At 48.0% G+C, this 10,621-nt stretch overlaps 4 protein-coding genes across 4 annotated transcripts; 3 read left to right on the plus strand and 1 right to left on the minus strand.

Moving 5' to 3' along the window:
• Positions 1 to 126: 126 nt before the first annotated feature.
• Positions 127 to 795, minus strand: N7457_000921 (dynein light chain Tctex-type family protein; the record flags this gene model as incomplete). Its single annotated transcript, XM_057171967.1, has 4 exons — positions 127 to 411; positions 499 to 573; positions 633 to 671; positions 769 to 795. 4 exons carry the CDS (start codon positions 793 to 795, stop codon positions 127 to 129), a joined length of 426 nt encoding a protein of 141 aa, XP_057035870.1.
• Positions 796 to 3,389: 2,594 nt separating this feature from the next.
• Positions 3,390 to 5,948, plus strand: N7457_000922 (uncharacterized protein; the record flags this gene model as incomplete). The annotated part of the gene is made up of 1 exon (XM_057171968.1): positions 3,390 to 5,948. One exon carries the CDS (start codon positions 3,390 to 3,392, stop codon positions 5,946 to 5,948), a length of 2,559 nt encoding a protein of 852 aa, XP_057035871.1.
• Positions 5,949 to 6,663: 715 nt separating this feature from the next.
• N7457_000923 (uncharacterized protein) lies at positions 6,664 to 7,595 on the plus strand (the record flags this gene model as incomplete). The annotated part of the gene is given in 2 exon segments (XM_057171969.1): positions 6,664 to 6,926; positions 6,944 to 7,595. The coding sequence occupies 2 exon segments, from the start codon at positions 6,664 to 6,666 to the stop codon at positions 7,593 to 7,595; spliced, it is 915 nt and encodes a 304-aa protein (XP_057035872.1).
• Positions 7,596 to 8,610: 1,015 nt separating this feature from the next.
• N7457_000924 (uncharacterized protein) lies at positions 8,611 to 10,469 on the plus strand (the record flags this gene model as incomplete). Its single annotated transcript, XM_057171970.1, has 3 exons — positions 8,611 to 8,710; positions 8,766 to 9,509; positions 9,559 to 10,469. 3 exons carry the CDS (start codon positions 8,611 to 8,613, stop codon positions 10,467 to 10,469), a joined length of 1,755 nt encoding a protein of 584 aa, XP_057035873.1.
• Between the last annotated feature and the right edge of the window lie 152 nt (positions 10,470 to 10,621).

The following is a 10,621-nucleotide window of genomic DNA, read 5'->3' on the forward strand; positions in this document are numbered from 1 at the left end:
GACATATCAATGGAGAGTGAAATAGAACCCTCCCAAAGAAAAGCATGACCTCCGCCCATGGACTTTTATTCCATGCATTAACACATTCACAGCACAGAACGAGACAATTAACAGTCAGATCCGTCCTTATACGACGGCAAACCATGTCACACACACAACAATGTCCAATCCCCGTTCCTCAGCACCAGTATACTTGTAAGTCCACATGCCGTCACGGTTCACATCCCAGAATGCACCGGAGGCAGAGTGCATACCGCGCTTGCCGGCATTGCTGAGGGCACCGTCTGCGGCAACAGACTCGTCAATCACGCCCTGCTGCACAATTGTGCTGTTCACGGTGAAACGGTAGGGAGGGGGCTTGGAGGCTTCGGTGGGAGTAGTGGCAGTGATCAAGGCCTTGAGGACGGTGTTCTGTGCAGAGGATTATTAGCATCGAGCTTGCCATTCGCATTCGGGGCGGCCGTTGGTCGCTAGTCGCTGGGGTATGGTGGCACTTACGATGATCTGGGAGTTCCAGGTGCCGACGTTCTCATGATCGTAGCCTTTTGTGTCCTTCAAGGCATCGTTGCAAGCCTGGATGGGCAAGTTAGCGTGGGGTTGTATCCCACGGGGCAATTCTGGAGGGGACATACCTCGGTGGTGATCTTGGTGAGTTCCTCAATAGGAATGGGCTAGAGAGCCATTAGTATGGTTCATAATATTAACGTCCTCAGTGCAGTACGTAATTGCGATATGGTGCTGCTGCGGTGTTACTGGCCATCAACATACCGATGTGGAGGCGCCTTCGACAGCCATTGTGAATGAGTTGGATATATAAGGTTTGAAACGGGTTGAGATTTCTATATAAAAGGTTGTATTAGCACCGCACGTGGAATAACTCTGGCCTGAACGCGTATAGTCTGCATTGGGCTGAAATCATGTTCAAGATAGCACCCGTGGACGGGGTATGCGCAAGCAATGCGGGGAGATAGGGCACGATTGGTGGCGAATCTCGGCGTGGGATGCCTTGTTCAAATAGGGCAAGAGTGTCCCCATACCTTGATTGAGCCTGGATAGTAGAGAGGACTATGATTGCGGGATGTCTGTAGGACTGACCTGGCAATTCAACGTGGATTGTTTGGATGTTTGGCATCATAGGGGCGCTTGACCTAAAGAGGTTTGGCGCGATCTTGGTTCTGCCACGGCGGTGGAGTGCGGCGGTCTTGAAGCGTCTTGGTTCTTGGTGTACAACCTAGGTACTTTGTTTCGGTTTTTTCTGTCTACACAGATAGAAAGAGCAGGAGGTAAAATAATGCAGATGGTGGCTTGAGCATATACCTAAGAAGGCTGTATTACAGAAGATGTTGTGATTAGCCGTAGATATATCTCATCGCTACACACTATTGAAACCTCAAACTAGACCCCATTCGAGGATCACTCAGGAAATAGGAAGACTTCCAAGCTTTGGAGCTCACATATGTTATAAACGAGAGATGAAAATGAGAGACAGAGAATCTTATGCCTGTCATAGTAGCCTGCCATAGCGGAGAAGCTTAGGGATCTAATCTAGATCATGCAGCTTGATGCTTTGATTCCCAGTGTTAGACCTTTTCGCGGTCACGACTCATCGATAATATTCCATTGGACATTCTAACTTCGTATCTTGCTAGTTGTCTCATTATGGTATGATCAACAATCTCAGAATGTTCCAGATTTCATACCAACAAATCCACCTCGGGTACAAGAGGTCCTTCTGGAAGTCTAGTTTCCCTCTTTCTGCAAAGCAGTTTCACTACCGCATCCAGCTGCTTTATATAATATAAAGCTGCCTCAATATATGTTTCTTACATCTCCTGCTTTTCGATAAAGGGCATTTATGGCCTTCTATATAACTTCTATACAATCCCTAGGCTATTATTATCCACAACAAGCTCCTTCGCTGCTGTTTACAACTGACATTCCTTTGCAACCTGTCGAAGCTGTTCTGTACTCGCCATTTCCAGCCAACCCCAAACCCCCCGAGCTTGATTTGATTGAAGCAAAAAGCTGAAGCATATGTGAGGTATCTCCCAACCCAAGCACGGCCCCTTGTGGTGGAGATACATTCGCAGAAAGCCAAACGGGTATCCAGCTGCTTGGTGGACCGGTCGGTCTCTAAAGCAGATTATCAGCCCGCTCGACGTGAAAGTTGAGGGAAACAAGGCTATGAAGAGGCATAGGACCCTGGATTCAATTATCGGTCCATGGTAGAAGGCCTGAAGCAGTTGAAGGAAAGACTGGTCCTCTCGAGTATGACCCCCGACAAGTGCCCGATCGCCAACTATCAACGTCCATCTGGAACAAGAACAACATTGACGAGAAGAGACTAAGAAGAGACCTCCGGAGACAGAGATTCATTCTGCTTATGGTGGAAATATGGCAATGGATGTTGGCCATAAAAGACAGGGAAGAAATGATTCGACAAAGCTCTGTAGACAATATTACATCACCTCTTGGATGATATGAAAGAAACGGGGGGAGTTGTTCTTTCCTGCCAACAGCCCAGAACACTGATCAATATGATCGCCTTTAAAGAGCCCATGCGTTCTCATCGAGAGCTTTGATTCACTGCTGCATATAGTTAGTTCTGCATGGGGCCGTGATATTAGGTCCGGAACCAAAAAATAAGAAAAGACCAAAAAGAATGAGGGCCCGAAGCGCGATTCGAACACGCGGCCTCTCCGAGATTGAGCTGTGACCCAAACGGAGAATCATACCACTAGACCATCCGGGCATTGGATGAGATAATCCAGGTGGGAGGGGATTGTATGGTTATAGGAGAAGCACTATTTTTCAAGTTTTATTAAGTTGCATGTTGAACCTTGGAATATTTCAATATTTACTTACCCCGCATGAAGCTCAGGAGTAATCTTCTTTCTCTTTGTTATCCTCGATCTATGACAACATGTCGTTCCCCACATTCCATCATCACGCCCGGATGGTCTAGTGGTATGATTCTCCGTTTGGGTCACAGCTCAATCTCGGAGAGGCCGCGTGTTCGAATCGCGCTTCGGGCCCTCATTCTTTTTTTGTATTTTCTTTTTTTGGATTCTCTGCTTCTTATGCATCGTTATTTCTTGCTTAAACGTCTATCAGCAAGTCCAATGAACATTAGGGTATTTAATTAACCCAAGAGATGGAACTCCAAATATACCCCGGTGACACAGTAGGGAGTAGAAATTGTTTGGGCTCATTGTATACGGGGTGATTTCCAGATTATGACAATGTAAGTCCTGACGTTCCAAGGTTGACTGCCATGACTATCCCGCAGTCGGGTAAGCCCCAATTTCCTGACTCGTGAGGGGTCATATCTGTGCACTCATCTACTCTATCTACTCAATCGTCTACTCTGTCTCATCACCAAGGCAAATATGGAGCTCAGACCGGATCATCGATTTGACCCCTTCGGCCCCGATGCAGCAGCACTCGACGATCTCAATCTTGATATGGCCAATATCGACTGGAATGACCCTGCATCCTTCTTCAAGGCTCTTGGTGCTGGTGGACCCGGTGCACTCCCCATGCCGAAGTTGAAGTCACCGGCAGACGTTCGTCAAGAGGCCGCGGCAAGATCACGCAATATTTCCACCGTCTATCAGACTTTGTGTGATATCCTAGAGCGTCATGAGGCTTCCATTCGGAAGCGCTGGTCCAAAAAGACCCGACAGCAGAGATTAAAGATCCTGCTCAATGCTTGGCCGAACATGCCGGCAATGCATCGCCCCGACTTCGAAGCTTTCCGGAATGAGAGCGCATCTGCCCGTGGCCGGGGTACTAAATATCGAGATTCCTTCATGTGGCCGTACATAAATCAAGAGGATCTCTTGAACACCAAGACACTCCCGCTGTTGCTCAATGCAAGAGGTCGCCACCATCCTTCACACTTTGCTGCAGCCGACATCGCTGCCATGCATATGGGCTTGGTTACCCATGCAATTGTGCCCATCTTTCTGAACAAGCATATCATGATTCTGAACGGTGTGACTGAAAATACCACGGAGTATGGTACGCTCGTGGCCTGGAGTGACCACCCAGATGTTTTCGACTGGATGGTCAAACAGAAACAATTCATTCCCGGGGAGGGCTTAGTGATCTTGGAAGTACAGGAGCGACTTTTGAGCTTCCTTCTTGAATGCTGCACCCAGCTGCTTCACGACATTCCAAAAACCAGCTTGATCAGCGACTCTTACCCTATCTTGCCAGAACCAGATCTCAAGCCCGAAAGCGAGATAAGCGGTTTCAAGTCTCTGGGTGTAATGGCTGCAGAAGCCCCATATCGTGTCCCAGAAAAACTTGATCTCGGTCTTGTTGAGTCGCTGCTTGCAGCACGGGCATCTGCTGCAGAAGATCATCTGTGGGCTCTGCGGGAGGATCCCCAATATTTTTCTAAGGCTGTCCTCGAGGCCAAAGACCATCGCCAGGAGAATATGAAGGACCTTGATGGTAATGATCATCCAGTATTCAGTCATGGTCGGTCTGAGGTTCTGTGGGCGCGTGTTGTTGGCTCTGTTGTGGCGGATGCGTACCTTGAGCTAGAGTTGTTCTCTGAACTCAGCAGTCAAGCTAAGAAATTGGTCTCCTTGCAAAGGAAATATGCTAGCGATATATCGCCCGAGAGAGATCTACCCCAGGAGTATCTAGACGCCTTGCTTAGATTCCGTCATTACCTCAACCAAGGAGCTAAAGGACCGTTGCTACAACTCAAACTTGGAGCTCCCGCCTCACCACCTTTGCGAAGAATGTTTGTTCGTGAGCCACCACCAAATTCTCATACGCCAAAGATCGTTACTGTTTCAAAGCCCGGCCTTAAACTGAACAACATAGAGAAACAATTGATGTGGCTGCTTTCCACTCTCTGGGAGGATGGTCAGCTCTTGTTCCTCGTTAGTATGTCTGGCGTCGTGGACGAGCTAGAACGACTACTTCAATCGGAGCTGCAAGCTCGAGAATTGCTCTCCTCATTTACCAATGCGGTGATTGGTGACCTTTCTATCATCTCTCAGTGTTTAAACCAGTTGAATCTTTATCACCCATGGGCCCAATCATTTGAGAATGACCTTCTTGACCGTGATGATCAACTCAAGCAAGACTATGCGGAGCGAACCCAGGGATGGGCCCGGATTTTGGCCGTGCTTCATGAGACGAGCATGCCAAATCGAGTCGTTAATCTCGGTAACCCTACAGGTGGAAAATTCGCCTATCCTGTCGAAAAGCGCCGCACTATTGAGAATGTGGCGGCACTTCGCAGCGCCGAAAGACATTTGGATGATTTTTGGGCCGCTGTTGACCAAGTTATGGTCGCAAAAGCGGGTGATTTGAGTGGCACAGCTGTGCGAAATGTCCTGTCCCAGCCGCGTACCTTGCAGCGTACTCGAGAGTGGGTCGAGCCGACAAAGCCCGCGCCTGCAGCACCTGCACGGGGCAAAGAAGCTGAAGTCGATCTTTACTCTATCTATGAACCTCTTTCTCGGTTCTATACCGACATCCCGACAAAGAAACTCGATGTTGCACAGCCCAAAACGAAAGTCAAGACCCGTGGGACACCCCAAGCGTCTGCTGTCCCCATCACAGAAGCCGAAAGGCTCCTGCGGTCCAATCCTACTGATCAGCAACCTACGTTTTCTGTTGATGGGCGTGCACTAAAGGTCTTCAAGACCATTTTTTTCAACCCCACTATGACATCTACGCCAGGTGAAGTTCCATGGAATGACTTCCTGCATGCAATGGCCTCGGTCGGCTTTAAAGCCATGAAGCTCTACGGGTCTGTCTGGCAGTTCCAGCCGACCAACTTGGATGTTGAAAGAAACATCCAGTTCCATGAACCTCATCCCCGCGGGAAATTACCCTTTAGGGTTGCACGTCTGTATGGCCGTAGGCTTAATCGAGCCTATGGTTGGTTTGGAGGGATGTTTTCTTTGGCCAAGAAATGAGATAAGAGGACATACAAAGTACAACAAGAGCTACCTAAGACACCATACTCCGTATCTCATGGGATGTTCGAGTAAGCAGGTGTCACGGGACTTTACACGCTTGTGACCAGTAGCTACATAGCTACATTGTGAGATAGGAATCCTACTTCTCTCTACTTCTCCATAACACCATACCATCACTATATTGTGGAAATATGTATTAGAACGACGTGTCTTAGTGTGATCTTTTGTTAGAATCTCGATACAGTTTGAGCCTGTTTCGACAATCTCTTCACTTGTCATGAGTCAAGCGCATTGACAAGGTACATATTCCGAGCCAGTAAAGGGTAAAGCTGTTGAATCTCACCAGCGAATTATCTCATATCACCGGTGAGAAACAGATCCGAGTCTTCTTCAGGCTAACACAGGACCACCGATGAGCCGAAAACGCAAAAATGCCACGAGAACTGCCCCCCGATTCGTATATCTCGATTTGGCCCAGCTAGTTACAATCAGAGGGGAGATCCACCGCAGTGCATAAGCCGATGCCTGTCTCAGATTGGTGCTGATGAGCCTTGTCGCACACGACAAGACATGATTCCCTCTGCCAATGAGGCTGGGGGCGGGCTTCATTAGGCAGCTCAACTTCAGTCACGATCCTCGCACCTTTCTTTTATGTCAACCCCTGAGGGACGATCCGTTAACTGCTGAATAACAAAATACAGAAACCGTTATCATGCAGTCCAATACCACGGATTTAGTAGCCGATACGAAGTTTCGAGTGGAGTTTCACTCCGATTTTGTCCATCGTCTCGCCTTCCAGTCACGCAACTTTCTGATTGCTTACAGGCGGACGTTCCGGAGGGGTTCAAAATCTGCCTACGAGGAAGGAAAGCTCCTCTTCGATGAAGGAAGATATAAGCAGGCTGAAGCGGGGTTCAAACAGGTTTATGAGGAACGCAGAGACAGCTTTGGGCCAAGCCACCCAGAAACAATCGAGTGTCTCTTGGAAATAGGCAAATCTCTTCATTATGGAAAAAATGTACCGAAGCGGAAGCAGTGTTCCGACAGACCTTCCACACTTGCGAGCAAGTTCTTGGATCAGCCCACGAGAACACGTTAAAGTCGCTGCATTGGTTAGGAGAGGCTCTTATTCGCCGAGAGAAGTACGCCGAAGCCGAAAAAGTATTTCAACGGGCGTTCGAAGGTCGCGAACGAGCTCTTGGACCAATCCACGAAAGAACGCTCAACTCGTTACATTGGATAGGCATCGCTCTAGCACACCAAAAAAAGGTTTCCAAAGCGGAGCCTGTGTTCCGACAGGCCTTTACGAGTCGTGAGAAAGTGCTTGGACTAACTCACGAAGACACTCTCCACTCGGTTCATTGGCTTGGAGTGATTCTCGTCCGTCAAGGAAATTTTGCCAAAGCTGAAGGAGCATGTCGACAAGCCTTTGAGGGTCGCGAACAAACTCTGGGACCAGCCCATGAATTCACGCTTAACTCGCTACATTGGCTAGGCATGACCTCCATACGCCAACACAAGTATGCCAGAGCCGAAGCAGTATTTCGACGGGTCCTTGAGGATCGCAAGAAGACGCTTATACCAAACCATCGATTCACGATGAACTCTCAATATTGGCTAGGAGTAGCACTCTTTCGCCAGTGAGGATACATCGAGGCCGAAGGAATATTCCAAACAAACTTCAAGGCCCGCAGGGAAAGCCTTGGAGACTCCCATCTAGACACACTTACAACTTTCACAATGCTAGGACAGGTTGTCAGGCGTCTCCCTCAATCCATAGCTTCCTAGTTTAGTCTTCTTCTTCAATCAACATCTTCATGGCGCATTTTGAGGTCTCTCTCAGTAGGCTCTGACACAGGTCTCGGGCAATATCAAGTCTAGTTGAATGCTCGTGTTATTTGGGGCTTGAATTTCCCCTACTTCCCTAGATGCAGGTGTATATCTAATTTATTACAACATTACCACTACGTGATTGTGCATGGATAGACGGGTTGAGGACAACTCATGGTTATACTCTGCTTCTTGTTACCTTCTACGGTATGTGGTATCCTTCTACAGTCAGATCATTAAGAGATCTTATAATGTAATAAAATGAATCAAAGTCGAGAACCGACTTGCCAACCAACTGGGCTCCTCTCTCCATGTCACATGTTCCTTTGTTACGAGGCTAGCGTTGGGTGTTAACTGTAAGATAAAACAATTGTACACTGCCCTTCAGCAATTAGGTGTGGAAGGGACTCTGGATTTGACCATGACTTCTATTAAATTACATATTAACACAAACAAAAGAAAGAGGGAAAAAGAAGGGGGGAAAAGAGTGCGGGATGAGTGTTGAGACGCACGGTTCCCATATGTGGACAGGGCGATAGTGTGGCTGTGAAGAACTAGCTCAAGGCCAACTTCCTTTTCGATCAGCTTCAACGCCCGGGTGCACGCAAAAACAAAATAAAATCTTGCCGCCTGGGCTTTTTGTCTGCGCCTCAATGACACAGTCGAAATGTCGAGGTAAATCAGTCTCCAACCTTAGTCTCATATAAGGCAGCTCGCTCATGGCTCGAATAAAACCTGAAAAGGGTCCCATATGCCATTATCATTGACTACAAACTGCGATTCACTGTCGATCAAGAGTTCTGGGCGACCACAGATGAACTGAACAATAATGGCGTCCAGAAGTCCACAGCGTCCTCTGCGATCCAAAAGCAACGGCAGCACCACTCCTACCATACCAGAAACCAAACCAGTATCATACACACCCAAATGTAAGTTCTTGATCTTGATAGCCACGACGACGAGATGATTCTGATCACGGACTAGGCACACCCGAGGAATACATCAAAGCTATCGCTCACCATTCTCAGCAATCCAGTGCCGAGACGTTATACCCTGGGGACATCTATGATACCCTAACACAGTTCCTGGAGCTGAAGCCAAACATTCTACCAAACACTGCAAACTGTCCACCGTCCAGTGATTTTGCTTGGCTTATCAGCCCTGGCCAGTCTGGTCAGCAAGCTTCGTCAGACAGGCAGTCTCTGTCAGAAAGGCACTCGATCTCGGAAACAAATACCAACCAGAGACAGCTTGAGGGATTCACGGATCCAGACTCGTGTATAGAGGCCCTGAGAAGTAAAATCGAGATATCACATCCGCAAATACTGTTTCTACGAGGCCATCCTTCGCCGAGTTGGCTTTCCAAGATTGGCGCCTTTTGTTACGTCGACCCTGAGCTATTTCGCTGGTTTCTCAGATATCGCGCCGGACCAGGGAGCGATTATTATTTTGATTCCGCTCCTTCTACGATGAGCAACATATTCCGCTTCAAATTCTTTACCATCGGATCTAAGAATCGTCTATATCGATCGTCCCAGCGGGAGATAGACGCCTTGCGCCGAAAGGCAGCCAACGAGTTCCAGAGGTACCAGGCTGAGATAAAGGGAAATTGGGCTTTGAAACCAGGAGACTCGATTGTGCGGAATTTCCACGTACTGGATGAACGGCATTGCCTTATCGAACAAGAGATCGTGATCTCGATATTCGATGTGGGAAAAACATGGATGGGTATGATCTCCAGCATAATTTTGGGATATAATTTGACTGACAACTACAGCTATTGCCTGCACGGATGCAGGGCATGACCTCGCCCAGGGACCACGATTTCCCTGGCTCACGACTGGGGTGGAATCATTGCCTATCACCCTCCTCCCAATCTTTCAGTACAGACCGAAATGTGCCTTGAAGTCTCGCAGTATAAACAATGGCACCGCTGAGCCAAAGAAAGGGAGGAATACCCAAAGTCTCGCCGTCTTTCCAGAAGACTATGGGCGTGGTCTGGATTGGTCGCTCGCAAAATCCGACCGTTTCCATATCTTGTCCGATCTATTCAGACTAGCTGCATTCTCTCAAAAGCAGCTTCTTAATGTTATGAAAGAAAAAATCACGACTGAAACGAATCGCCTGTCTCTTGGGAATGAGAATCCAACATTGGCTAATCTGCTCTACTTTCGGGATATCCTGCAAGACCAACTGAGCAACATATCGCATATGCTGCAGTTGACAAATAACCAGAACAACATCCTCCAAAACGGTCGTCGGCCCTCTATTATCATATCGACTGACCAGAGAGGTGTAACCGATTACGCCGTGGCTGAAGCGCATGCTCTATTCGAAGATCTGCACTCGCAGGCACAGTCGCTCCAGGAAAGGTGCACTCAAGAAATGACTGTCATTAGTAACAACAGCATGCTCGCAGAGTCTGAGCGTGCCATTCAACAGGCGAAGTCAATTACAAAACTCACAATTGTTGCTTTTGTGTATCTGCCATTCACGTTCACGGCTGGGTTCTTTGGTATGAATTTTAAGGAGCTGGGGAGTGGTACTATTCCTCTATGGATCTTTTTTGCTGCCTCTTTGCCGCTGATGCTTGTCACTATGGGCATTTTTGCGTTGGATGCGGAAACGATCAGGAGAGTCTTGCGAGTCTTGCGTATTGCGTATCGGGAACCACCGTACCTGGCTTGAAAGCGATCTGGACCTTGATATATAATGTATTCTACTTTGGAAACCATTTCTTTGGATGAACACATATCTGGAGAGCGAGAGTCCGCTCCTTTCCGAGTGTCTCGTATCTCGTATGATCCCTGTCTCTCGGTATCCCCGTGTCGCGTGGTCAT

This window comes from Penicillium paradoxum, assembly GCF_028828445.1.
Source record: "Penicillium paradoxum strain IBT 22861 chromosome Unknown utg000002l_segment0_segment0, whole genome shotgun sequence".
Taxonomy (NCBI): domain Eukaryota; kingdom Fungi; phylum Ascomycota; class Eurotiomycetes; order Eurotiales; family Aspergillaceae; genus Penicillium; species Penicillium paradoxum.